The following is a 27763-nucleotide window of genomic DNA, read 5'->3' as shown; positions in this document are numbered from 1 at the left end:
TGTGATGTAGGCCGGCAGCTACAGCTCTGATTCGACCCTTAGCCTGGGAATTTCCACATGCCGTGGGTGTGGCCCTAAAAAGATCCCCCCCCCCCAAAAAAAAAGAATTGGGTCTCATTTTGCTGTATAGACTGCATACAATTGTTGAAACATGCAAAATCTCCCATCTGCCCTCATTATCTACAAATGGAAAAGCCCTATGAATAGTCTCATTCAGCAGCTTTAAAACCCGTTAGTGTGGGAGTTCACCGGTTCTGGAACTGGCGCACCCTTGGAGATTGTTGGAAAAGTCTGGACACTTGGCCAGCCCCTCCCGCATGCAGTAGTTTCATCGTGGTGGTGGATCGGGTACAGGGGACATCTAAACTCAAGAGGAATGTGGTCCTAATGCGAGCCCGTCATTTATGTGTCCTTTCTGGCTTTTCTGGAGTCTGAAATCTTTGAGGGTCACTGGGATTTATTTGGGGCACTTGGCCAAGGCTCTGAACCTCCCTTTTAACATAGTTTTTCCTCAAGTCTGGTTCACCTTAACTCTTAGGTGGAGTCTTACCCTTAACACAACTGAAAATAAACTGCATTTAACTATTTTTATCATTTTACTTAGTCTTTAAAAAACCTTCCAGTGACCCGTAGTAAAGTGAGAAACCAGAATCTGAGCTAAGCACATTCACGGGATTCATTTGTACATTCATTGAAAGGATGAAAGAGAAAAACTAGGATTAAAAAATTATTATGAGTTCCCATCGTGGCACAATGTTGCCATGAGCTGTGGCATAAGCCGGTGGCTACAGCTCCGATTAGACCCCTAGCCTGGGAACCTCCATATGCCTTGGGAAGTAGCCCTAGAAAGGGCAAAAAAAAAAAAAAAAGAAATTATTATGAAATAGGAGTACCCATCGTGGCACAGCGGAAACGAATCCATCTAGGAACCATGAGGTTGCAGTTTCGATCCCTGGCCTCGCTCAGTGGGTTAAGGATCCGGCGTTGCTGTGAGCTGTGGTGTAGGTCACAGATGGGGCTCGCATCTGGCATTACTGTGGCTGTGGCTTAGGCCAGCAGCTGTAGCTCAGATTCAACCCCTATCCTGGAAAGCTCCATATGCCGCGGGTGCAGTCCAAAAAAGAAAAAAGAAATTAGTATGAAAATAACGCACTGGTCCAATCCTCGACTCTTATATCAGTGGCCAATCAGTTAAATGCATAGTGTTGGGGAGGGACTCCAAAAAGCCATCTAGCCCAACTGCCTAGGTGACATTTTTCATCTCCTTCTAATGCTTTTCCCAAGGGACTGTCCAACCAAGCCACCAGCCCTTGAGGCTTCCTTCCCATCCCAGCTCCAAGAGCTGAGACCCCTCTGGAGCTGATCTCAGCTCCCTGAATTACTGATTTGTAAGTTACTGTGATTTATGGAGGGCAGCTCCCTGGACCTACCACCACCACTCCTTCTTTAGTTCCTTGGGGCTTCTAGAACCAACCAGTACAATTTCGAATTCAGATGCAACTTTCACTGTGCAAAAGCAGTTGTAATTTACTGAGCACCTTCTTGTGCCAGGCAAGCCTGAAGGGCACCTGTTCCCCACTTCCAGGTTGGACCCTGGAGCTCACTGGCCATGTGACCTGTTGAGATTTGGCCACTGACCCAGCTGACTGGCAGCACCAGGATTAAAACTCAAAGCTGACTGACACCAGAACCTGCACTCTTGGAAATAGCTACCGGTTTAACTTGACAAACATTTATTTAGCACCTACTCCTTTGAACTCCTTGTACTGGTATCACAGAGGGGGAAACGCGATGAATATGCCAGTGATCCCCATTCTAGTGATTTGGGCAATGGTGTCAACACCCAAGCATTGTGATGATGTGTCCATGACTTGGGCCTGCCCCCTGGCTATTCCAGAAGAAGAGTGATTCATGTCTGACTCATTGCGTGGCCCTGGTTCCTGCTGGCAGCACTGAGGCAAGCCCAATGCAGGAGCTGTGCCTGGGAAAGAAGATCTCTATCCTGAGAGGATGCAGAAGGGCAATGGAGCCAGAAGGTTGGAAGGTGTAAGACCATGTGTATAATCAGATGTGTATAAAGTAAAGCTTCAGCTGGGAGTGCCCCCAGGGATGAGCAAAGAAGAAGGCAGCAAGACTGAGAAGCTGGAAAGCTGGAAGCAGAATGAGAACAGGCGTAAGGAGCTGATAGGAGAAGACGGGGCAGGGACTTCCTGTTGTGGCTCAGTGGTAACAAACCTGACTAATATCTAAGAGGATGCAGGTGCGATCCCTGGCCTCGCTCAGTGGGTTAAGGATCCAGCGTTGCCTTAAGCTGTGATGTAGGACATAGACATGGCCAGGATCCCGTATTGCTGTTGCTGTGATGTAGGCCGGCAGCTGTAGCTCTGATTCAACCCCTAGCCTGGGAACCTCTATATGCTGTGGGTGCAGCCCTGAAAAAAAAAGCCCTGAGAACTCAGCCTGCGTGCCAAGCATATGTGCAGGAGCGCCCCCTGAAGGCATATTGTGGCATTGCTACAGTTGTGGCTGGAAGACCCTGAGGAGATGAGGTCTGGGTTAGTGGGACGACTTTTCTCATTTTCTTAATCCGATGTTTAAGTTGGTAGCAACTTAGACTAGATGTATTAGATGCCTGGTATACATTAAGATGCCTGAATGTAAATCATATAATTGTACTTCCGTACCTGTTACTTCATCTTCTCGGTAGCCCTGTGAAGAAGGACCAGTGGACGTGCTCTCAGTCTGTAGGTGAGAGAGGGATCTAAGGGTTAGGTGGCATCTTTGCCTTATCCACTCACCATGCACCCAGCTTCCACTCAGAGCGGATGCCCACACCCCAGACACATCTGGACACACACACACACACACACACACACACACACACACAGCTGACCCCACTTGCCAGCCCGTATCCCTCCATCTCAGAGAAGTGCTGCTCCTGACCCTGCTGTGATTCCCTTCCTGGGAATCCTCCCTGGATCCTCCCTGGATGAGATTTGCTTTGGTTCCTCTGGTTGGTAATTACTCTGCCTATCCTGGGGCTGGCCCCCCATCCTCAGCCCCTCCACTAGCTGATTTGGAGAGAGAAGCTGCAAGAACTTTTTGAGAGGAGTGGACAGGTCCTGGGAAGGCGGTGGGGGACCCACCCAGACTCCTCTCCATCCCATCAGATCATCAGCCCTGAATATTTTGCTTGTGTAGACAGAGAGGGTGGCTCTGGAGTATTAACCTAGACAAGGAATCCTTTCCTTGATGGCACCAAAGTCCAGCTTAACAAACAGCCCTCTGGGCTTTCCTTTCGGTAAAATCACAAGCTTCTCTCCTGGTTTCTGTTATCTCTCATGTCCAGAGTCAGCAGAATGTAAAATTGGTAGCATTTAGTTTGAGGAGTAAATTGCACGTGTGTTTTCTTCTCACACACGTGGAGATTCCATAAATCTGCTAAATGGCCAAATGGTTGTTTTGCGTAGCCACCACAACTGCCTCTCGTCCTCCTCTAGCCTCTTCCTTGATTTGTAAGGCTCTCTGGGGATCTCTGTTTTCTTTCCTTCCTTTCTCCATCTTCCTTTTTACGGAGGAATTCTATCCCATTTCCATTCCCTACAATTCCAAGGACCCCGTCCCCCATTCTACATAGTGACATTCTCTCACTTTTTTTTGTTTGTTTGTTTGCTTTTTTAAGGCCACACCTGCAGCATAAGGAGGATCCCAGGCTAGGGGTTTAAATCAGAGCTGCATGCCAGCCTACACCACAGCCACAGCAACACAGGTTCCAAGCTGCGTCTGTGACCTACACCACAGCTCACAGCAACGCCAGACCCTTAATCCATTAAGCGAAGCCAGGGATCAAACCCGCATCTTCATGAATCCTAGTCGGGTTTGTTAACCACTGAGCCGCAAAGGGAACTCCAACATTCGCTTTTTTGCTGTTATTATCCCAGTTAATCTAGGGGCTTTGGCACAGTCTGGAACAGATGATGTTTATCCGCTCATCATTTATAACTAATCTAACTCTGGAAAAGATTTGAGCTAGATTCGCAGTATGGGTTAGATGTAACAGAACCACAAAACAAGGGTAACAATACAAAAATATGTATATATCATTAACACTAAGGAAGACCATTATACCAGAAAAATCTCTCCTGAGGTTTATTATAGCAATTGAGAACAAAATTTAGCTTTGAGTTTCCTGGCCTTGGAGGCAAAAAGAGAAACATGCATTATAAAGCTCTCGTCATCTGGGAGTTCCTGTCGTGGCTCAGCAGTAAAGAACCCAACTAGTATCCATGGCCTCGCTCAATGAGTTAAGGATCCAGCGTTGCCGTGAGTTGTGGTGTAGGTTGCAGACGCTGGCTCGGATCCTGTGTTGCTGTGGCTGCGAAGCTGCAGCTCCCATTCAACGCCTGGCCTGGGAAATTCCATGTGTTGCAGGTACAGCCCTAAAAAGACAAAAATTAAATAAATAAATAAATAAATAAATAAAGCTCTCACTGTCTAATTTTAAAAGGACCTTTTCTGACTTCAGCAAGTTCAGTCCAGGGCTGATACTCTTAGATCATTCTGATCCGGATTGCCTGGGGCGGCTCTTAAGAACAACATGTAACCGGGAGTTCCCGTGGTGGCTCAGTAGCTAACGAATCTGACTAGGAACCATGAGGTTGCAGGTTTGATCCCTGGCTGTGCTCACTGGGGTAAGGATCCGGCGTTGCCGTGAACTGTGGTGTAGGTCGCAGACGTGGCTCAGATCCCTCGTTGCTGTGGCTCTGGTGTAGGCCAGTGGCTACAGCTCCGATTCAACCCCTAGCCTGGGAACCTCCATATCCCGTGAGAGCGGCCTAAGAAATGGCAAAAAGACAAAACAAAAACAAACAAACAAACAAAGACCTGTAACCAAGTCTAGGGTTCTATCGAGGGAAATCATTGAACTGTGCTCAGAGCAGTCAGGTACTTTTGGAGTCACATGGTCACATGGTCATATGTGTAAACAGTAGCATTCCTTATATAAAAGTGGCCACCGGGGTGGGGTGGGGTGGGGTATAGGAATCATGACCCTTTCCTGCTTAAGTGGATCTTAGAGTTTGTATAGCCCAGTCTCCTCCTCCACAGATGAGGAGCTGAAGCTTGTCAATGACTCGGTCAGTGCCACACTGGTCCTTGGAGAAGCCATCTAAGAATGGCTAAGCACCAGGACTTTGGATCCTGGTAGACCTGGGACCAGATCCCAGCTCTGCCCCAGTACCTGTGGTATGGTATATGTTACTGAGTCTTGAAAAGCCTCAGTTTGCTCATCTGCAAGTACAGGTGATAAAAATAATTACCTTCTGGGAGTTCCCTGGTGGCCTAAGCAGTTAAGGGTCTGGCATTGTCACTGCCATGTCACAGGTTTGATCCCTGGCCCGAAGAACTTCCACATGCCGCAGATGCGGCCAAAAATAAAAAATGATTACCTTCCAGAGTTCCCATCATGGCTCATGATGGTAACGAAGCCACCTAGTACCCATAAGGATGTGGGTTCGATCTCCGGCCTTGCTCAGTGTGTTAAGGATCCGGCATTGTCATGAGCTGTGGTGTAGGTCACCAACATGGCTCAGATCCCAAGTTGCTGTGGCTGTGGCTGTGGCTGTGGCTGGCTCCGATTTGACCCCTGCCCCAGGAACCTCCATATGCCACGGGTACCTCCCTAAAAAGACAAAAAAAAATTACCTTCCAGGTTTGTTATTATAATTAAATGAAGTAGTATATGTTTAAGCTCTTTGCACAGAGCCTGGAACATTGTAACCACTCAAGACATGGTGGATGCTATCAAATCCTAATAATGAAGATGATGTTGTAGATGATGATAAGAGAAAGAAAAAAATGGGTCAAAAATGAGGTTGCCCGGTATCTACCGTAGCCCTTTTCCACTACCCCATCCACCAGGACTGCTGTCTGGAATGACGCTGACTGAGGGCCATCCCTTGGCTCTGTGCCATCCGAGAGAGTGGCCACCAACCGCATGTGGCCATTGACAGGAAAATTAATTAACACTGAATAAAGTTAGAATTTAACTCCTCAGTCGCACAAGCCACATGTCAAGTGTTCAGTCACCCTGGTGGCTCGTGGCTGTTGCATCAGACAGCACAGATTCAGACCCTTTCCATCAGAGCAGAAAGTTCTAGTGGAAGCTTCCTTTGTGGCTTTGTTCTCCCAACTTCCTAGCAGTAGGTCTGTTCTTTCTTTATTTCAAAATATGATACTATTATCCTAAGCTAGAAGTATGCTTCTCTGGTCTCTTAGCTCTACCAGCGAGTACACTTGAAGCCCACAAAGCCTCAAGGGTACACGAGTCACACGGCTAGTTATGGCAGCGCCTGCTCCAAAACATGCTTCTGACTCAATGCCTGAGTCATTCTGTAGAGGCCCAGGGAATCAGCTGTCTTAAGTCTGTGTTTTGAAAAGCAGGGATCTGATTGATCAGGGCTGGAGTATGAATTTAATCCATCCTGTCAGACTGCCAAACGCGGGGTCATGTGAGTTCAAGGGGTTTATTACAAGGGAACTAGAATATCATTTTCTTGAAGCCACAGCCCAGGGGCAAAGACACCAAGGACACATGGGGGAACCTCTGGACCATGCCCAGCCTCGCCTTTATGCCCTCTTCTTTTGGATGAAAGAGGAGAGTCTATGTGGTATTTTGAAATTGATCTGTTAATGGAATATTATTCAGCCAAGAGAAAAAGAAAGAAAATCCTGCCATTTGCAACAATATGGATAGATCTTGAGGCCTTATGCTAATCAAAGACAAATCCTGTATGCGCTCGCTTGAGTGGAATCTAAAGAGCATGGAATGCTGGTTGCCAGGAGCTGGGCTTGGGGTAATTGGGGAGCTGTTGGTTGAAAGGTAAAAACTTTCAGTTATAAAAAGGATAAATTCTGAGAATCTAAAGATAGCATGGGGACTATGTACTCGAAAGTTGCTAAGAGAGTAGATTTTAAAGTGTTCTCACCACAAAAGAGAGATGGTGGAGTTCCTGTTGTGGATCAGCAGAAACAAATCTGACTGGTATCCACAAGGATGCAGGTTTGATCCTTGGCCATGCTCAGTGGGTCAGGGATCCAGCATTTTCATGAGCTCTGGTGTAGGTTGCAGACGTGGCTCGGATCCTGCATTGCTGTGGCTGTGGCATGGACCAGGAGCTATAGCTCTGATTTGACCCCTAGCCTGGCAACTCCTCTATGCCATAGGCACAGCCCTAAAAAAAAAAAAAAAAAAAATGACGGAAAGACAGAAAGAAAAGAAAAGCAGTGGTAATTATGTGAGGTGTGGGAGGTATTAACTAACCCTGCTGTAGTGATCATATCATATGAACATATCAAAGCATCTCACTGTACCCCTTACACCTGCACATCAACTCTGTCTCATTAAGTTGGGGAGAGTAGCTGAAATAAGCTGAAATTTCTTACAAAAGAACTTTTGCAATGATAAAGGCTTTGACATATGTTTCTGTTTCTGAGAGTATCTGTACTGTGATTTGGGGAATTAATTATGATGAGCCCAAAACCATTGTCAGTAAAACTTCCAGGGTTAATGAACAAACTTAATTTCCCATGACGTAGTTTACACCTTTAAGTAAACAAACAATTCACTGTAGCAAATATTTTAATAAATATTTTAAATATTTTAATAAATATTTAATAAATATTTGTCCAGGAACAAATAGAGTCTCAAGGTTAGAAAGTCAATCTTTAGAAGATAACTTTTTTTTTCTTTTTCAGCCACACCCATGGCATATAGAGGTTCCTGGGTCAGGGATCAAATCTGAGCCGCAGCTGTAACATACACCACAGCTGTAGCAACGCCAGATCCTTAATCCACTGTGCCATAGCAGGAACTCCAGAGATAACTATTAAAAAGAAATATTTTGTCTTTTTGGTAAACAGACAGAAACTCAAATCTGTAGTCATACAATAAAGGAAAAATAAGATTTAATGTTATGGCAACTGGTATGAGTGACATTTAGAATTAGATTTGGCTCTCAGTGACAGAAAACTCAAAAGCAGGTGTTTAAACAAGAGAGAAGTTTATTTCTCATATAAACCAAGTCTGGAATTAAGAATCCAGGACAGGGGAGTTCCCACTGTGGCTCAGTGGGTTAAGAACCTGACATAGTGTCCGTGAGGATGTGGGTTAGATTCCTGGCCTCGCTCAGTGGGTTAAGGATCCAGCATTACCTCAAGCTGCAGCATAGGTCACAGATGTGGCTTGGATCTGGCATTACTGTGGCTGTGATGTAGGCCAGCAGCTGCAGCTCTGATTTAACCCCTAGCCCAGGAATTTCCATATACTGCAGGTGTGGCCTTTAAAAAAAGGAAAGGAGGGAGGGAGGAAGGGAGGAAGGATTCCAAGCAGGTAAGGCCACTTAAGCAATTGTCCTTCTGTCTTTTTCTCTGCCCTCATCAATATGTGGCTTCCACCTCATGGTCCAGTTTGGCTGCTTGTGCACCAGCCATTATGTCTACATTCCTGTCAGCAGAAAGGAAAAAGACCAGAGAAAACTGGGCCTCCTCTATTTAGGGACTTTCCTAGAAGTCTCACAAAAAACTTCTGCTTGGGTCGTTGTGAAGAAGCAGTCTCCTAGCTGCAAGGGAGGCTGGAAAATGTTATCTAGGTGGTCCTGAGCCCAGCTGAAGATTGGGAGTTTGGTTATGGAGGAAGACGAGGACACTTTTAGAAGGACACCCAGTAGTCTTAGCCAGAGTATAAAAAATTCTACATTAACTTTCTAAACGAACAGTTATGTTAACCCACTGTTTTGCATTCTCAGAGGTATTTTTGTCAAACCATTTTTGATATTTCTTTTCCAATACTGTTCTGACTTTCTGTTTGTCAACTACAGTTCTCAGGGAGAATTAAAGTATTAGGAGTTTACAGTTTTATTCCCAGAGTTCTTCCCTATGTGATTCTTCCCTGTTACCTCCTGCCCATCCACCTCCTCCGCCACCCACTCCTCTGTCTCAGCTCCAGCCGCACCAAGCTGAGTTCCCCCAAAGCACTAGGCCCCTACCTGCATGTGCCTGCATGTGCCGTAGCCTCTGCCTGGAAATGACAGAATCCATGGTTACTAGCCCTGGCTCCGGGCCCATGTGTCTGCATGTGTATTCCAGTTCTGCTGCTTATAGCTGTGTACCCTTGGGCAAGCTACATTACCTCTCTGTGCCTCCACGCATCATCTGTAGGTTGAAGATCGTAACTGTACTTTCTTTGTGGTTCTCATCCTTATCCAATGAGCCAATGAAAGAAAAACACGCAGCACCATGGCTGACATCTATAGACCCCTCAATAACAGCTCCCTTTGTTAAGCATTTACTAGGTGCTGAGCACCTTAGAGAGATGCTCTCACTTAACCTGCACGACAATCCTGCGGGGTGGCCTTACTCTTTCTCCCATTGTATGTGTGAGGAAACTGAGGCACAGAGACGTTCAGGTTCAGTAACCTGCCCAAGGTCCCACAGCAAATGAGGGAGCCTGGGGCCACTTCAGGCTGTATGTTCTTTCCTCCTTGCCAGCATCAGATTCAAAGCTGCAGTGGGTTTCTTTGTAAGACCATGTGCTGCCTTTTGAAGACTTTTATAATAATCCCTTTGGAGGCAGGGGCAGGCCCAGGTGACCCCAGGAGCCCATCTCTGGCCTTGCCTCTTGGCCTTGACGAGAACAGGCCCTTCCCTTTTAGGCTTCTTGAGCCACTGCTGCCAGGATGCAAAGTTGTGCGGCCTCTGCTGCTCCTGAATGTTTATCTTTTGTGCCCAAGGCTTCGAGGAAGCTTCTGCAGCAGCCTCAGAGAGAGCCTGTGGCTTCCCCACCTCTGAAGCCATGGCTCCCCTCCCGGGGCCATTTATATCCTAGGCCCCATCATCATTCCACCCACCTGAGATCAGGTTCCCGCCACAGAGGTCTCTGCAGCCCTCGGCCAGGCTCAGCTGTGCTGTAGCCAATGGTGTAGAGATGAGCAGTGCAGGCGGATCTCTGATCCCCACGAGGTGTGTGAGGAAGGCCCTTGGGCTTGCCAAGCACCTGCAGCTCAGAGGTGGCGTCTCTAGACCTTAGGGCCTTGGCCTCAGGTAGTCATTGGAAACCCCAGCAGAGAATAGGCTGGATGCAGATGCCAAGTATAGTAGCCTGAATAGTGGCCCCCAAAGATAACTGGTCCCCTGAAATCAATAAATGTTATTTTATAAAGAAGGGTCAGAGTTCCCATTGCAGCTCAGTAGGTTAAGAACCTGACTAGTATCCATGAGGATGTGGGCTCAATCCCTGGCCTAAATTGGTGGGTTAAGGATCTGGCATTGCCACAAGCTACAATGAGGTTGCAGACATGGCTCGGATCCGGCATTGCTATGGCTGTGGTGTGGGCTGGCAGCTGCAGCTCCAGTTCGACCCTGGCCTGGGAACTTCCATATGCTGCAGGTGCGGCCCTAAAAAGAAAAAAAAGAAGAAGGGTCTTTGCAGCTGTGTTTCAGTTAAGGGTCTTGATATGGCGAGATTATCCTGCATTATCTGGGTGGACCCTAAATCCAATCACAAGTGTCCTTATAAGACAAGGGAGACTGATACACACGGATGAGTAAAAGGTGATGTGAACACAGAGGCAGAGATGGGAGTGATGTGGCCACAAGCCAAGGGATGCCAGCAGCCACTAAAAGCTGGAAGAGGCACAGAATGGGCTCTCCCCCAGATTCCCTGAAGGGAGCACAACCCTGGGACACCTTGATTTTGGACTTCTGGCCCCCAGCACCTGGAGAGAATAAGTTCCTTACTTTTAAGCCACCAAGTTTATGGTCATTTGATATAGCAGCCGCAGGAAACTAATACATCCAGTGAACGGCAGGAACTCAGGAGTATGCACTTTAACCAGTTACCTAGGTGATTTTGAACTCCTTGGGCCAAGGATGGAAAACTAGATAGAGTGCCCCGATTGAAATTCCAGGACTGTGAACTCTTACTCTTCATCATTTTTGCTTCTCTCCCATTGAAATTGTGAGAGACGGGAGCATGGTGAGTGCATCAGTGCTGATGGAGAAGTACAGAGAGGAGGTGAAGGAGGTTGAGTTACAGAACCGCAGGGAGAGAAGCGATGGGGCCACATCCCCAAGGAAGCAGAGGGCGGGGGTGGAGGAGGAAGCCTCCCTCCCCAGGATGGGAGGGAAGGTGAAGGCTGGGGGAGGGGCAGCTGTCTGTCTACAGCCAGGAAATTGTTAAGATTTGTGTCTCATTTTTGCTGGGCCAGAACCTGCTTGCACCTCAGCACACCATCCACCCTCAACCTCTAACTCACCTTTTTGAGAATGTGTGACAGGAAAGCCAGAGAAGGTAGGGGGATCCATAGCACGTGCCGGCTGGTGCCTTTAGCAGAAATCACCCCCTGTCCCAACCTCTTGGCACTTGTCCCACTTCAGGAGATTTGTATAATCACCCATTAGTGGAGGGGACGTTCCCATAGCAAGGGACTTGTCCTTTTGGCACAGAATGGCTTACTCTTCCCTAAAAGCATTGGTCCTCTCCTGCCCCCGACACCTTTGTTTCAGTTCCCGAGTGGTGTGTGCACACACTCGGGATGCTGGGAAGTGGTGCTCTGTGTGATTCAGCTCCTGGGCTTCCTCCCTGCCCTGGCCAGTTGTGCGGGATGCTGAGGTGGTGGGATCAGCATAGAAAGAGAAGGCTGCCTCTCTGCACACCATTGAGTCCCATGGCACCTGTTGAAGGTGTGTATTAGTCAGGGTTTTCCAGAGAAAAACAACCAATACGATGTGCATATGACCCACCCAGGGAAGAGCCAGTATTGCAGCTCAGATCTGAAGGCAATGAGGGAATTCCCATTGTGGCTCTGCGGTTAGCAAACCCGACTAGCATCCATGAGGACGCGGGTTCGATCCCTGGCCTTGCTCAGTGGGTTAAGGATCTGGCATTGTCATGAGCTGTGGTGTAGGCTGCAGACGTGGCTCAGATACCCTGTTGCTGTGGCTGTGGCGTAGGCTGGCAGCTTCAGCTCTAATTGGACCCCTGGCCTGGGAACTTCCATATGCCGCAGGTGCGGCCCTAAAAAGACAAAAGATGGGGGCAGGGGGAAATGAAAGCAATGAGCTTGCAGGCTCCCTGTTCTTCCAAGAAGACCAGTCTTTTTTCTCTTCATGTCTCCACTGATTAGATGAGGCCTACCCACCTTATGGAGGATAAACTGCTTTCCTCGATGTCTGCCAATTTAATTGTCCATCTTATCTAAAAAATGCTTTCAACATCTGGCAACATCCAGACTACATATCTGGGCAATATGTGTTTGACCATAGCCAAGTTGACACTTAAAATTTACCATCACAAAGTATATTTTTTAAGGCTTTATTTTTCCAGGGTGATGCCAAATACTATCCTGAATACAAAACACCTGTCAGACAATGGGATGGGCCCTTGGTTCGGTATGGACTCCCCAAGTCTGAAAGATTGTGTTTCTTTCTCTTTTTATTAAAGTATAGTTGATTTACGGAGTTCCTGTCATGGTGCAGTGGTTAATGAATCCGACTAGGAACCATGAGGTTGCGGGTTCAATCCCTGCCTTTGCTCAGTGGGTTAATGACCTGGCGTTGCCATGAGCTGTGGTGTGGGTCGCAGATGTGACTCAGATCCTGGGTTGCTGTGGCTCTGGCATAGGCCGGTGGCTATAATTCTGATTAGACCCCTAGCCTGGGAACCTCCATATGCCATGGGAGCAGCTCAAGAAAAGGCAAAAAGACAAAAATTTTTTTAAAATTTTTTTAAAAATAAATAAATATTGTTGATTTACAATGTCATGTTAATTTCTGCTGGACAGCAAAGTGATGCAGTCATACATATACACAGATGCTCATTTCTTTTCCATATTGCTTTATCACAGGATATTGAATATAGTTCCCTGTGCTATACAGTAGGACCTTGTTGTTTTATCTTTTTATATGTGGTACTTTGTATCCGCTAATCCCAAACTCCTACTAATTTATCTTTCCATCCTCCTTTCCTCTTTGGTAAACATAGTTTATTTTATGTCTATGAGTCTGTTTCTGCTTCATAGATAAGTTCATTTGTGTCATATTTTCCATTCCACATATACGTGATATCCTGTGGTCTGTCTTTCTCTTTCTGACTTACCTCACTTAGTATGAAAATCTCTATGCTGCCAATGGCATTATTTCAATCCCTGGCCCTGCTCATTGGGTTAAGGATCCGGCACTGTCATGAGCTGTGGTGTAGGTTGCAGACAGAGTAGTATTTTTATGGCTGAAAAGTATTTCATTGTGTATACGTACCATATTTTCTTAATCCATTCGTCTGTTGATGGACATTTAGGTTGTTTCCATGTCTTGGCTATTGTAAATAACGCTGCAGCAAACTCAGGGGCGCATGAATCTTTTTGAATTGTAGATATATGCCCAGGAGTGGGATTGCTGGATCCCATGGTAGTTCTATTTTTTGTTTTTTGAGGAACCCCCATACTGTTTTCCATAGGGGCTGACCAATCTACATTCCTACCCACAGAGTAGGAGGGTTCCCTTTTCTCCACACCCTGTCCAGCATTTATTATTTGTAGACTTGTAATGATGGCCATTCTGACCAGTGTGAGGTAGTACCTCATTGTAGCTTTGATTTGCATTTCTCTAAGGTTGTGTTTCTTCAGATTGTTGGAAAACTAAAGGAGAATTCTGGTGGGAGCAGAACTCAGCTCCCCCAGTAAAAACTGGAATCACCAAACATTTGCTCTTTCAGCTTCCCTACAGCTTGGTGCAGGTTTGGGATCTAGGTTCAGCCAATCCAACAGCCCCAGCTTTACTCAAGAGATCCAGGTACAGGAGTTCCCGTCGTGGCGCAGTGGTTAACGAATCCGACTGGGAACCATGAGGTTTCGGGTTCGATCCCTGCCCTTGCTCAGTGGGTTGAGGATCTGGTGTTGCCGTGAGCTGTGGTGTAGGTTGCAGACGCGGCTCGGATCCTGCGCTGCTGTGGCTCTGGCATAGGCCAGTGGCTACAGCTCTGATTCGACCCCTAGCCTGGGAACCTCCATATGCCGCGGGAACGGCCCAAAAGAAATAGCAAAAACACACACACACAAAAAAAAGAAAGAAATCCAAGTACAAACAAGCTCTGTCTTCCTTTCTGTCTCCTGGGCCTCTTGCCACTCTTATAGCTCTGTCTCCCCTGGCCTCACCTTCTCCCCCTAAAAACACAGTAACAGAATTCACCATCCCTGGTTTCTGGCTTGAGTCATAACACTCTCTGGGGCCTGGTTATTTAAACGTGGTCGATAAATTGGCAGCGGCATCATTGCCAGGGAACATGTTAGAAATACAGAAGCTCAGGTCCTGCCCCAGATCCACTGAATTAGAATCTGCATTTTAAAAAGATGCCAGACTATTCATATGCTCATTAATATTTGAGAAGCACTGACCTAGCCCTCACCCTTGCCTCCTCCCATTCTGGGCTGTCTGCAGGAAGCACCCTTTCCGGCAAGCCCATCATACTTTGCACAGTAGGGCTGTCACTATAGTAACAAGCCAAGGCCCCCTCTGACCTCTGCCATCTCCCTAGCTTTGGTCCCACAAATGCAGTGACTATTGCTATAGAAACCAGCACTGGATACTGTCTACTCTCCATTCTGCTGCTTGTTCTTCACTCCCTGTGTGTCTCTGAAATCATGCGCTTCCCAAACCACAGTCAAACATCTAAATTCCTCTCCAGACTAAGAAAGACTCAACAAATAACAAACGTGAAAAGTCAGGGCCACAAAACTGCAGAGGTTTGCTTCAATCGGCAAAGAGGAGATGGGAGCATCATTCTGTGTAGCAAGGCCTTTTCCTCCACCTGGCAAAGAGAAGATTGAGTGATGCTAAAAGCAAGGTTAGCAATGATGAGAATGACAGCTGCCAGTAACAAGCACTTTCTTGGTACTGGGTATCAGGCTATGGGTACATCATCCCATTCAATTCTTACTATAACCCTCTATTCATTTCCGGTGGCTGATGTTAAAAATTGCCACAAACATGGAGGCTTAAAACAACACAAATTGATTATCTTTCAGTCTGAGGTCAGCAGTGTGACATCAGTCTCACTAGGCAAACAATAAGCTGTCAGCAGAGCAGGGTTTTTTCTAGAGGCTCCAGGGGAGGATCTATTTGCTTGTCTTTTCCAGTGTCAGGAGGTCGCCTGTGTTCCTTGGCTCATGGCCCCTTCCTTGCATTGGTCCAGCTTCTTGCTCCTCTTGCCGCATCTCCTCCCTCCTTTGACCTTCTTGCCTCCCTCTTCATTTCGGGCCCACCTGGATAACGCCTTAACGTCATCCATGCGCAAAGTCCATTTCATCAAATAATATTGACCAGTTTGGAGTTCCCGCTGTGGCTCAATACGTTAAGAATCTGACTGCAGTAGCTCAGGTCGCTGCAGAGGAGCAGGTTCAATCCCCAGCCGGGTGCAGTGGGTCTGAGGATCTGGCATTGCTACAGCTGTGGTGTAGGTTGCAGCTTCACCTCAGATTCAATCCCTGGCCTAGAACTTCCATATGCTAAGGGCGAGGCCATTAAAAAAATAAATAAATAAAACAAAAAACATTAACAGGTTCTGGGGCTTAGGATGTGGACATTTGGGGGGGCGTGATTCAACCAACCAGACCCTCTGCAGTAAGTACTGTTATTATCCTCATTTTCCTGGTGAGAACGGAGGCACCGCCATTGAAATGCAGTCAGTCTTCCATGGTTGGTTGAAACTGCAGATGCAGAACCCACAAGTACAGAGGGCCAACTGTACAGAGACCTTTTCCGTCAGGGACCTGAGCATTTTGGAACCCATGGGAGTCCTAGAAAAAATTCCCTGTGGATACCTAAGGACAACTGTACTTTATTCAAGGTCATTCAGCTTGAAGGTAGAACTGGAATCCAGCTCTTAGCCTGTCTCCAAAGCCCAAACTTCTAACCTCCGCATGGCACAGCCTCCAGATGGCTTTGAAATCATCCACTATGGTCACTCGGTTGAAGGAAATGAGGCGAAAACCATCAGCTCTCTAAAGAGTGTGACCTTCCAGTGGAAGCTCCTCTACCACAGGCCAGAACCTCAAGGGCAGGGCAAAATTTAAGTCAAACCATAGGCGTCTTAGTCTGCTTGGGCCTCCATAGCAAATTAACCCAGATTAGGTGGCTTGAGCAAATGAACTTTATTTATTTATTTATTTATTGTTTTTTTGCCATTTCTTGGGCTGCTCCCACGGCATACGGAGGTTCCCAGGCTAGGGGTCCAATCGGAGCTGTAGCTACATGCCTACGCCAGAGCCACAGCAATGCAGGATCCGAGCCGAGTCTGCGACCTACACCACAGCTCACGGCAACACTGGATCCTTAACCCACTGAGCAAGGCCAGGGACCGAACCCACAACCTCATGGTTCCTAGTCAGGTTCGTCAACCACTGCGCCACGACGGGAACTCCCAAATGAACTTTATTTTCTCACAGTGCTGGAGGCTGGATCTCCAAGATCCAAGTGTCTGCAGGTTTGATTTTTCCCTAGGGCTCTCTCCTTGGCTTGCAGACAGCTGCCCTCTTGCCGCATTTTGGGTGTCCCTCGGTGTCTCTCTGTGTGTCCCAGTCTCCTCTTATTATCAGGACACCAGTCATAGTGAATTAGGGCCCGCCCTAATGGCCTCATTTTAATACAGTTACATTCTGAGGTTCTAGGGGTTTGGGCTTCAACATAGGAATTTGGAGGCAGACACAGTTCAGCCCAGATCAACAAGTATTGTCTTGGGCCTCAGGGGCCAGGCAGTTTAGGTGTCTGAGATCATTCCAGAGCCCCGTGGATGCCCTTGCTCCAGTTTTAATACTTGACTCACAGTCTTCATCACCATGTCCCCAACCTAACCTGCAGTGACCCCATCAATACCCTGGCTTAGTCCCCTGTGGCTACCGTGACAGATTGTCACAAACTTGGTAAGAGACAACAACACACATTTATTCTCTTGCAGTTCTAGAAGTCGGTAGTCCAAAATCATTTTTACTGGGTCAAAATCAAGATGTCAGTTAGGCTGTTTTCTTCTGGCTCCTCCGGAGTCTTCCTCCCCATTTCCAGCTCCCAAAGCTGTATTCCTTGGCTTGCGGCCCCTTCCTTCATCTTCTTCCTCATTACCCCATCTGTCCTAGAAGATCAAAGACATGATGCATGTGAAAGCCCTTGGTGAGCTGTAAAGGTCTTTTCTGCCACAGGGCCTTTGCATAGCCTATTACTGCTGCCTGGGCCATCCATGTCTTACACACACATGCACATCTGGCCAATTCCTTCACATATCAGAGGCTTGTCCCTTCCTCAGAGAGGCCTTCCCACCACACCACCTCAACCCTGATTATTCTTTATCGCAGCACCCTGATCAGTTTGTAATTGCTTTACTTCTTGTTGGCTTATGGGTTTCTTGTCTGTCCCTCTGTTAGAAGGTTAGCCCTGTGAGGAGGTAGCTGTGTCCCACTCTCCACTCTATGTCCAGACCCTGGAAGCAGGCCTGCAATATGGGTGCTCCCTAAAGGATTGTTGGATGACTAGATGACATTAATAGATAGCATTTCGGCCATTACACACCCATGGCCCGGTTGGGGTTTTATCCTTGAAGGTACCTCTGAATACGCCTGTAGCTCCATGTGCCCCCAACCCAACCCCGACCTTTTTGTGGGACAGCCCTATTTTCTGGTCTCTCCAAAGCTCTCCGTGCCCACCGTCAGGACCTTCACGTGCTTCCTGCCATCTTCCCTGATCCATACCCTGGACTCACCCTAAGCCCCCAGGCAGCTGACTGCTTCGATAGAATCAAAGAATTTTAGAGTAGGGAGGAATCAAACAGACCCAGAGGTGGCCAGCTGTGACCCACCATCTAATTTCATGAATCAAGTTTTCCTGGCACATAGCTGGTTCTATCATTATGTCTCTGGCCGCTTTCTCACCGCAACAGCGAAGTTGCGTGGTTGCGGCCAAACCTGCATGGCCCATAAAGCCTATTTACAAGCTGGCCCTTTACAGAAAAGGTTTGCCAACCCCTGAATAGACCCTCTGATCTAAGCCCACCCACTTCATAGATAGAGACACAGGGGCCCAGATGTCCAAGACCAGAACCAGGGGCCTGCTGTGAGCTCTGGGCAGATTTAGGACTGGACATGAGTTCTGCAAACTCCTGAACAAACCAGGCCTCTCCCACACACCTCCCCCTCCCGCTTTGCACCCACCCCACCACAGGGAGACTCCTTTCCATGCTGGACTGTCACGCTCGTCACCAACTCTCCTCTCACCACTTCAGAGAGGCCCCACCCGTCTACGTCCTCCTTGAGTCTGGGCTCAACAACCTTCCTAAGCTGACGTGCTCTCCTGACCCTGTAAGAACCCATCACGGCTTTCTCTTCCCTTCTAGAACCTCTGGGCCCACCCTCACAAACCTTTTCTTCAAACGTGGTAGCAATGATTTTGGAGCCCCCAGTCCTGTTTGAATCGACTGTGCCTGCCCCCACCCCCACCCTGCCCCTGCTCTGGTTACCTCAAGCCACTTCATCGGGGGTTATTAAATTTGGCTTGCTCCAGAATTCCCAAAGGAGCTTATTTAGAATGCAGATGCCCAGGCCCCCCGGACCTGTTGAACCAAAACTCTGGGGGTAAAATCGGGGCCTTGGCAATTCTCACACGCTCTCCCCACCCCACCCTCACGATTCCAAGGTTGAATCCACTTCCCAAAGCCATGAGCTCCTCGGGCCTCCTCTAGGTTTTGGTGCCTATAGACAACTTCAAAGTCAGTAGCCTGTAAAACATGGTTTTCTTAAAAACCGTGTCAGGAGAAGGAGGCTTTTTCCCTCAGCATTCTCCACCCTCTTCTTACCTCAAGGCCCTAGGATTCTTTCCCATCTCCAACTCCTCCAAAAAACACCACAAATAATATGATTTTTTTTTTCTTTCCCTCTGAGGAGACAAGATAAGGAGATTTTTAAATGAGTTGCTGCCAAAGAACTCATGAGCTTAAAAACCACTGAGGTCAGAGTGACAGAAAGAAGAAAATGTTGAAAGGCGAGAACAAGTACACAGAAAATTCCAGAGGAGGCTGGAATCCTGGGGTTCAAGGTTTCTTATGCTGGTGCTCGCCGGCTGTCTTGGGAAAGGTGTCATTTTGAAGGCGGTCGAGGCTCTTTGTCTCGTCTTCAGCATTCATCAGAAGCGGGCTGTGTGCCCCGGGCCTCAGCATCTAACAGGAAAGGCAGCCGCTGAAGGGCAGTCTGTGCCAGAGACGCAGCCCCTCGGGGATTGGAGTTGCAGGCTCTGCTTCGGGGGCGCTGAGCAAAGGAGAGGCTTGGCGATGGCGTAGGGGTGCTGCCTCTGAAATGACAACCCCGAGGGGTGTTCTCTGAGCACCCAGAGCCGGTTTCAGTGGTGATGGAGATATGGTGACAAAAATAAATCCTGCTCACCTGAGACTGTAGAGTCCAATTCAATTTCAAGTCCGTGTGTGTTTATTGAGTGCCTGATTCAGTTTAGGTGATGGAGGGAATGAGAAAATGAGCACGACAACCTAAGCAGCAGGCGGATCTGGGCAGAAATTCCCTGGGAGCCTGCCCCACAGGTCCCTGCATCCAGAAACTTGATTTTCTCTCTTTCTCCCAGTGAGGAATTGATAAAGCTTAGTCCTTTTCATGAACACTTTATTTATTAAGTGCCCACAGCCTGCCAGGCTCTGTTCTGGGACTGGGGCTGGGGTTGGATCAGTGAACCCAGCAGCCCCAGGTCCCTGCCCTGTGGAGTTAACACTCTAATGGGGCATCTGCAAGGCCAGGGAATAAGGCCACTGGGGTGGGGGCTTCCATGGGTGGGGTCCGAGCTAGGAGGAGTCCTCAGGAGAAATGTTTAGGGAGAGGGGGGATGTGAACTGTGCTTGAAGGCTGAGTGAGGTGTGGATTTTTAAAGGGCTGGAGACAGTATTACAGAGGGGGGATTGAGCAGGAATGAAAATGGCATGCCATCAAAAAGTCCGTAACCAGCCTGGCTTGCCTGGGGTAGCAAGTGCATGCTGGGAAATTGGACAAGAGACCATTGGTGTCACATGGGGTTACGGCTCCTGGGTTCTGTAGTCACATGTCTTGGATCTAACTCCCGGCTCAGCTCTCCCTGCTAACCTTGTGATCCAGGGCGTGTTACTTAACCTCGATAAACTTCATTCTTCTGATCTAGAAAGTGGGCATAATCATCTCTAGCTTATAGGTTGGTCCTAAGCATTTAGATGAGATCACGGATGGGATTAATGAGATGAATGTAAAAGCTGTTGAATATTAACATTAGGTAAATAGGTTTTGCATTCACCAAAAACATGGTGGGAAGCTCATGACATCTACATACTCTGAAGGGCTGCTGCCCGGGGTAGATGAACCCTTTATTTACCACCCTCTTTTTTTCTCCTGTCCCCTGGGGCAGCTCTGCTGGGCTGAATGGCAGCGTCAGGGCCAGGGGGAGGCAGGAGAGCTGCTAGAACACATTGGCATGATCTGGCCTTTTTTAAATTGTGCACGCTAGAGATCCCATGTGCCTCACCCGGCTCATAGCCATACTGAATTGTAGGGAATCTTTTTGATCGATACTGTGCATTTCTCAAAGTGTGGCCCTTGATCTACCTAAATCACTATCGGGGGACTGCTTATTGAAATGATATTCATGGACCCCACTCAACCAGCATCCCTGAAGATAAGGGAATCTTCATTCTCTCTCTCTCTCTCTCTCTCTCTCTCTCTCTCTCTCTCTCTCTCTCTCTCTCTCACACACACACACACGCAAAACCAGGTGATTCCCAGGCCCCTTACAGTACATTAATGTTCTTTTTTTTTTTTTTTTTTTTTGGTCTTTTTGTTGTTGTTGTTGTTGTTGCTATTTATTGGGCCGCTCCCGCGGCATATGGAGGTTCCGACGCTAGGGGTCCAATCGGAGCTGTAGCCACCAGCCTACGCCAGAGCCACAGCAACTCGGGATCCGAGCCGCGTCTGCAACCTACACCACAGCTCACGGCAACGCCGGATCATTAACCCACTGAGCAAGGCCAGGGATCAAACCTGCAACCTCATGGTTCCTAGTCGGATTCGTTAACCACTGCGCCACGACGGGAACTCCTAATGTTCTTTTTAGTGTGCCCCCAGCCAGCAGCATCAGCATCGCCCCTGAACTCATTTGAAATGCAAATTCTTGGCCACCTCCCCGGATCTACTGACTCAGACTCTCTGGGGGTGGGGGCCAGCAATCTGCATTTAACAAGCCATCCAGATAATTCTGATGCACATTAAGTTCACATGGGTTTTAAAAATGTCTATCCAGGTTCTTGATGAATTAAACCAGAATCCCTGGGATAGGACTCAAATGTTAGTATTTTCCGAAAGCTCCCTAATGTGAGGATGGAGTTTATAATAATCACTGGAAGAAATAGGAAGATGGCACGAGTGTATTACACTTGGAAAATTATAGTTCAGCCATAGGCATTATCTCAGTTAATTTTTTCCATTTCCGTAGAATTTAGTTGATTGACAATGTTGTGCCTATTTCGGCTGTAGAGCAAAGCGATCCAGTCACACATATACATACATTCCCTTTCTTATGTTATGCATCTCAGCCAATTCTTGCTGCAAGCTGCACCCCCTACTGTGATCCCTTTAGCAGGTGGGGAACCTGAGGTTCACGGAGCCTCAGGGGTGTGGCCAAGGCCCCAAAGCGCCGCCCCCTCCTCCCTGCACTTTGCTGGCTGTTCCGGGCTGCCGGGCCAGGCTCTCCCGGAAGGCTGCTGGTTTCCAGATGCTAAAGCCTGCCGGCAGCCTGGTGCTTGCGGAGCTGAGGCCTGGGCGAGCTCCAGAAGGATGATAGGGAGCAGCTAGGGGTTTGGGAAGGGAGAGTTGGAGGACGCTCCAAAACGGGGGCCCAGCGTGGGGGCCCCAAGTCCTGATAACCCCAGGAGTTTATTGGATTTTCTGCTAAGCACCCGACCCTGTGCTTTTGCTTTGTGTGAGTCATCTCCTTTATATGATCGCCGAGGGAGAGTCCACTCACTGAAGACCCATCGTATCCTTTCAGGCACTTTATCCCCGTTTTGCAGATGAGGAAACTGAGGCCCAAAGACTCGGGAGAGCCTGCCCCGAGCTCACCGGTGCGGTCCGGATGTCTGCAAAGGTTCTCGCACTTTGAATGCAGAGGCAGGGTCTCCGGGGAAAAGGGGGTGGGGGGGAGGGAAGAAGGCGAGGGGAGGGGCTGAGCCGGCAGCCCCCGCCGCGGCCGCCCTAACGCGTCTCCGGTCCCTCCCCCGCCGCAGGCCCTTCCTCGTGCTGCCGCCGCTGATGGAGTGGATCCGGGTGGCCGTGGCGCACGCCGGCCACCGCCGCAGCTTCTCCATGGACAGCGACGACGTCCGCCAGGCCGCCCGGCTGCTGCTGCCCGGCGTGGACTGCGAGCCGCGCCAGCTCAGGTAGGGAGGCGGGCGGGGAAGCTGGGGGCTGCGGGGGGAGCAGGGAGGGCGCCCGTCGCGCACACCCAGCCCGCGTCCCGGTGCGGGGAGCGCCGCCCGCGGCACTCGCGGCTGGTAGTGCCCAGCCCTCGCAGCCAAGGCCCGCAGGGCGGTGTGCGCGGGCACACGTTGCCATCGCTGAGATCGAGGCTCCGCTGGTTTGAAGGACAGACGTGGGCTTCACAATAAGCAGGTCCTTCAGGGTGCAGGGATGGAGGAGGACGAGGAGCAAGGCTACCTGGGGATGCTCCTGATTCTTGGATTACAAGATACCGGTGGCCTAGAGCCTGTGCATATTCCTTCTATTTTCTCCCACTCTTTCTCTCTCTCCTTTCTCCCCCGTCCTCCCTCCTTCCTTCCCACCCTGCAACCCTGCCACCCTCTTCTCTCCCTCTCTCCACTAGGAGTAAATTTTGCTGTCGCTGTAGTTTTCTAACAAACGCAGAGTAGAATTCCTGGTTGGGTGAGAGAAGTGCGCCTGTGGTTTTTTCACACGACACGCATGGGGACACCCTCTCCCTCCATTTGTCACACCTGCACCCAGGTCTCTCCCGCATCGGGGTGGGAATTAGTCATGGGCCCCTCAGGGACCCCATGCATGGGTGCTCATTTTTATCCAAAGTGGAAGAAATGAAGCCGTTTACTCAGCGGAGTCAAACCCTGGCTCTAAAAGCAGAAAGCCTAGAAACTCAAGAGGTAGGTGTGTGCGTACGTGTGTGTGTGTGTGTCTTCCTGACTTTCTGTGCTATTGCCCAGATGGTCTTTGGCACCATTTTCAAGTCCCTGCAGCCCACCTGATGAGAAGTGCCCTCTCCTCTAAAGTTCATCTAGTCCATGATGTGGCCAGGCGGCAGATTTCCACCCTTCCAGGATCTGACTGGGGGCCTGCCAGGAAATGGAGGGTTCGCAGTATAAAGCATAGCCCACTGCAGCCCAAGAACATGCAGGGGCCTGATGGAAGTCATCAGGCATTTACTGAATGCTTACCACATGCCGGGCACTGTTCTAAGTGCTTTACACGGATTAATTCATGTCTCATGTTCCCCAAGCCCTATGAAGTGGGCATTATTATTATGTCAACTCTACAGATAAGGAAACTGAGGCACAGACAGGTTATGTAACATGCCCCAGATCATAGGACTTGTAAGTGGTGGAGCTGGGATATGAATTCAGGCAGCCCAAACCCCCACCCCCGGCCCCCAGTTCTAACCACTGAGTTGTACTCTGGTCAGGTTTCTGTCTGGGCAGAAGCTGGCTGTGCCACCATCCCTTACACTCACCTTGTCACCTAGAATAACAGCAGGTCACAGGGAGAGAAACTAGGGCCCAGCCATTTATTGAGCACCTACTATGCGCTACTTGTTAATTGTACCAAGAGACTTGCATTCATTACTTGTCTCCTTTCATTCCTGAAGCAGTCTCCTGGGGTTAGTATAAGCTTCCCATTTGACAGATTGGGAAGCTGTTGGTGAGACAGCTTGTAGGTGGAGGGGCCAAAGATGAGATCCTTGTGGCTCGTAGGAAACTCTTTGATCACAGGTTCCCCACCCATAACATGCGCGTAATAATAGCAGCCCCCTCGGAGACTGGCGTGAGCACCAAGCGGGATGGTGAATATGAAGGACCCGCCCAGTTCCCTAAAAGGATGTAAGCGCTCATGACATGGTCATTATAAGTGAGCATTGTCTCACGTCTCTACTATCCCTGCACAAATAATGGAGGCTCCTACCTAGGTATTGCTTTATCTTAACCCTGTCTCATCTAAGCCTCAAACCAAATACTCTTGTTATCTGGGAAAGTAGTGCTTTCCCATTTCACAGAAGAAGAAACCAAGGTCCAGCAAGGTTAGGTTAATTCTTCCAGCATTGCACAGATATGAAGACAGAGTTAGGAACCAGAAATCAAACCCAGATACCCAGCAATATCACCAACTTTTCTGGTCCCTGCGCTAGACCTAGACTCAGCTGTCTTGGGGGATGCTGACAGCCTTCTTCTGGACACTTCTATGTCTTATCCTAAGTCCATAGCCTGACCATGAGCTCCAAGGGCCTCTGTCCATCTCGGTGCCCCCCCTGCAGCACAGAGCATTTACTGCATGGTCCAGTGACCACGTGTGTGTTGTTCTGACGGTCACACCAGGGATTTCAGTCTCAGTGTCTGTCCAGTTTGATGCCTCAGCCCTGCCATTCAGGGCGTGATTATGGTCACCTGCCAGGATGTACGAAGAGCAAGGAAACAAAGGAAGTCAGTTCCACTTGCGTCTCTAGGCTATTTTTAGTCGCTTGTCTCTCACTTCTTGACTCCTTTGTCTCCAGGATGATGATTTGTGCGTAGAAACTATTCTAATGGAGTGTTCCAGCTAAATTTTCATCATTTTGAAATCATCTTCAAAGAGTAAGCTAAAATATAGTATTCCATTGGACATGTCTCCTAAATAGTCAACATGAGTTCCATTAACTAAAGTCGGTACATGATAGGATGAGGCAGGTTTGTTTTGTTTTGTTTTGTTTTTAAGCAAACCTATTTTTCAGACTAGGCAACATACATATATTTTCCAGCCACATTCAGTGCACTGTGAAGCAGGAATTCTTGTCTCCAGTTTTCAGGGATGGCATCAAAGAAGTCTCGTTTGATCAGATATCCAAGAACCAGGCATCGGGCACTGACCCTACGCCTCGCACCTGTCTTCATGGTGTAGCATTCCCAGCAACTCCACAAGGCAGACTTTGCCATCCCATTTTACAGACAGGAAGGCTGAAGCTAGTTGCAGTTATGAAACTTGTCCAAGGTCACCCAGCTTCTGGGAGGCAGATGAGGTGTAGGACAGAGGACTGGGCAAATGGACTTGTCTCTCTACCCTCCTCCACATCTTCGAAGTGGCTGGGCAGGCTTCTAGCTCTGAGTCAGACAGAGCTGAGCACCCCCGCCTCCACCAAATAATCCGCCTTAGAAAAGTGTGGGTAGTTTGGCGTTCTCACAGAAGCAAGGACCTGAGTCGTGGTGTGGGCGGCTGCGGTGTCCGTGACTATTAGCACATACAGTTACCTCCCAGCTGGCCATGGCTTCCCAGCAGGAGGCAGCCTGGACATAGCAGCTGGGACAGAGCAAGCAGAGTCAAGGATGCCCAGGTCTGACACTAGGGCTGTGTGGGTTTTCACAGTGACCTTGGCCAGGCCTGCCGGAGCTCTGCTTTTGTTTTTATTCTGCTACAGTGAAGCCTCACCAAGGCGATCGGGTTTATACACAAGGAAGACCATTTGATGTGGCTGCAGATTGTACGCTGACAGGGGTGACCCATTTATTCTCCCTTCATTCACGTATCAGATACTCTAAACCTGGGAAACTTAGCCCTTTCTCTTCTTTTTCCTGCTCTTTGGAAAGTAGGAAAGAGGGACGTTAGAATAAAGGAAAGTGCGAATAATACCTCCTGGAGTTTGTACATTTTCTTAGTAGGGTTTGTACGTTTTCTTATTAACAGTTGGTTTTGAAACATTTCAGAAATGCAAAGCATAGAAAATATTGTTTTCCCCATATTTGAAGGAGGCAGATTTTCTGCTCCAGAGCGAGGCTGTGTTAAAATGATGATAGGGAAGGGTGTTCTCAAATCCTGTCTTGGCTGATAAACAGCACCTGCCAACAGCAATTGAGAGTTGTTAGGACAATGGGCTCAGTCCAGAAAATGGTTCGTCTTTTTGGAAGTGTTTCTTAAATACAAACCAGATTTTGAGCTGTCCAGCATGGGTAAGTTTGAAGATGGTAAGATGCTAAGAGTATCAGGACGGAACACAGGGAACCTGGATCATTATGGTCTTCCCTTTGCTCTTTTGTTACTTTTCACACTAGATGCTCTCATCTGGGTCTGCTGCGTTCTAACAGGTCACCTTGACCATCTCACAGGGCCAGGTTCATCCCCTGTAAAAGTGGGGGTGACACCTGCTTCATGGCCTGGGGACCCTGGGTAGGGGGGTCACATACGCATTTAATAAATGGCACCACTGCTTGCTCTGCTCCTCTTAACCCTTCCCAGGTCTCCTGAGCACCTCGTGAGGTGAACAGGTTTTGCTGTTTTTCTGATTTGGGCCACATTAGGTTCTGAGGCAAAGGTTATGCCGCTAAAGCACCTAAACTGAAATTCTGGAGCCTCTTACATAGCCCTCTGATGACAGCTGCAAGTTCGAGTTCATGTACCAAGCATACGTGGGGTGCTGATGGCCCATCAGACCCTGTGTGGGGCCCGGGGATACCAGGTCAGGGGAAACCCAGCTGTTGCCCATCATGTAGGAAACAGGCCTGGTGCTGCTGGAGCAGCTGGTCCTCGTCCCTGTCCGCGCCTGTGGCCCTTTCAGGAGAGGATCACGCGGATGAGGGGAACTCCAGCTCCTGGTGGCCAAAGGCGCTGGCTCTCCCCGCGTCCCTTCCCCCTTTTTGCGGAGCCAGGTCTGTTCTGAACTGGAGATGGAGGCCCCCACGCTGACCCACTGCTGGGGAGACGCCGACAAGAAACCACAGCAAACAGATGAGCAAGATGATCTCGCCAAGTCTGAGCACTGTTACAAAGAAAGCGGACCAGAGTGTGGGGTGGAGAGGAACGGAGGAGGGAGGGCTAGAGCATCTTGGGACCTTGGAGAGGAAGGGGCAGTGTCACACTCCTGCTGTGAAGGAAAACTCGCCGTCCTGGCCAGGGGCTTCTGGAGAAGATGGGAGGGTGGGAGAACCGGAGCCGCATCCACGCCGTATCCCTCAGTCAAGTCCACACTGACATCTGAATTCAGACCTAGGCCTCCCTGTTCTTTCCCTGGGAAGGTCACCTGCAGAGGCCAAGCCCCTGGGCCCTGCGCCTGGCTCCGTGGGGCCCTGGAAGGCTCCCCGGCCTCTCCCAGAGTCAGACCCACTCTCTCCTTTCCCCTTGAGCACCCTTGTCCTCACAGCTCCCCCGGCCTCTCCGGCTGGGCCGGCAGGAAGGTGCAGCCACGAGATGCCAGCTCCTTCACCTCCAGCGGACATTAAACCCGTGCTGTGCACCCGGAGGTGACCCTCCTGGAGCCCCTGCTGCCCCTGCACTGACATCAGTGCATTAGCGCCTCCTGGAAGACAGGAAAACGCCCTCTCCCTGATCCCAGGAGGGTCCCTTTGGGGTTCAACTGTCCTCTCCCATAAGGGTGTCAGGGACAGGCCATGGAGCCGGGTCCAGGAGCCAAGTGAGCTGTGGAAGCCGCCCTGCACTCAGGACAC

General features: G+C 49.0%; 1 protein-coding gene across 4 annotated transcripts in view; it reads left to right on the top strand.

Annotated features, from left to right (window-relative positions):
• The window catches only part of ABTB3 (ankyrin repeat and BTB domain containing 3), a 315516-nt gene that overhangs the window by 222073 nt on the left and 65680 nt on the right, over nt 1-27763 (top strand). For all 4 annotated transcript variants that reach the window (XM_013988219.3, XM_003126078.7, XM_021091555.2 and 1 more), the window contains exon 4: nt 22340-22492. In XM_013988219.3, coding sequence (XP_013843673.2) covers nt 22340-22492 — 153 coding nt within the window. The remainder of the gene's footprint in view (nt 1-22339; nt 22493-27763) is intronic.

Source organism: Sus scrofa, chromosome 5 (genome assembly GCF_054392235.1).
Source record: "Sus scrofa isolate SSC_HxYL_T2T_F1_AM1 chromosome 5, Sscrofa_HxYL_maternal_Yorkshire_Landrace_v2.0, whole genome shotgun sequence".
In the NCBI taxonomy this organism is placed as follows: domain Eukaryota; kingdom Metazoa; phylum Chordata; class Mammalia; order Artiodactyla; family Suidae; genus Sus; species Sus scrofa.
Note: the sequence above shows the minus strand (reverse complement) of the source record. Positions and strands in the feature narration are given on the sequence as shown.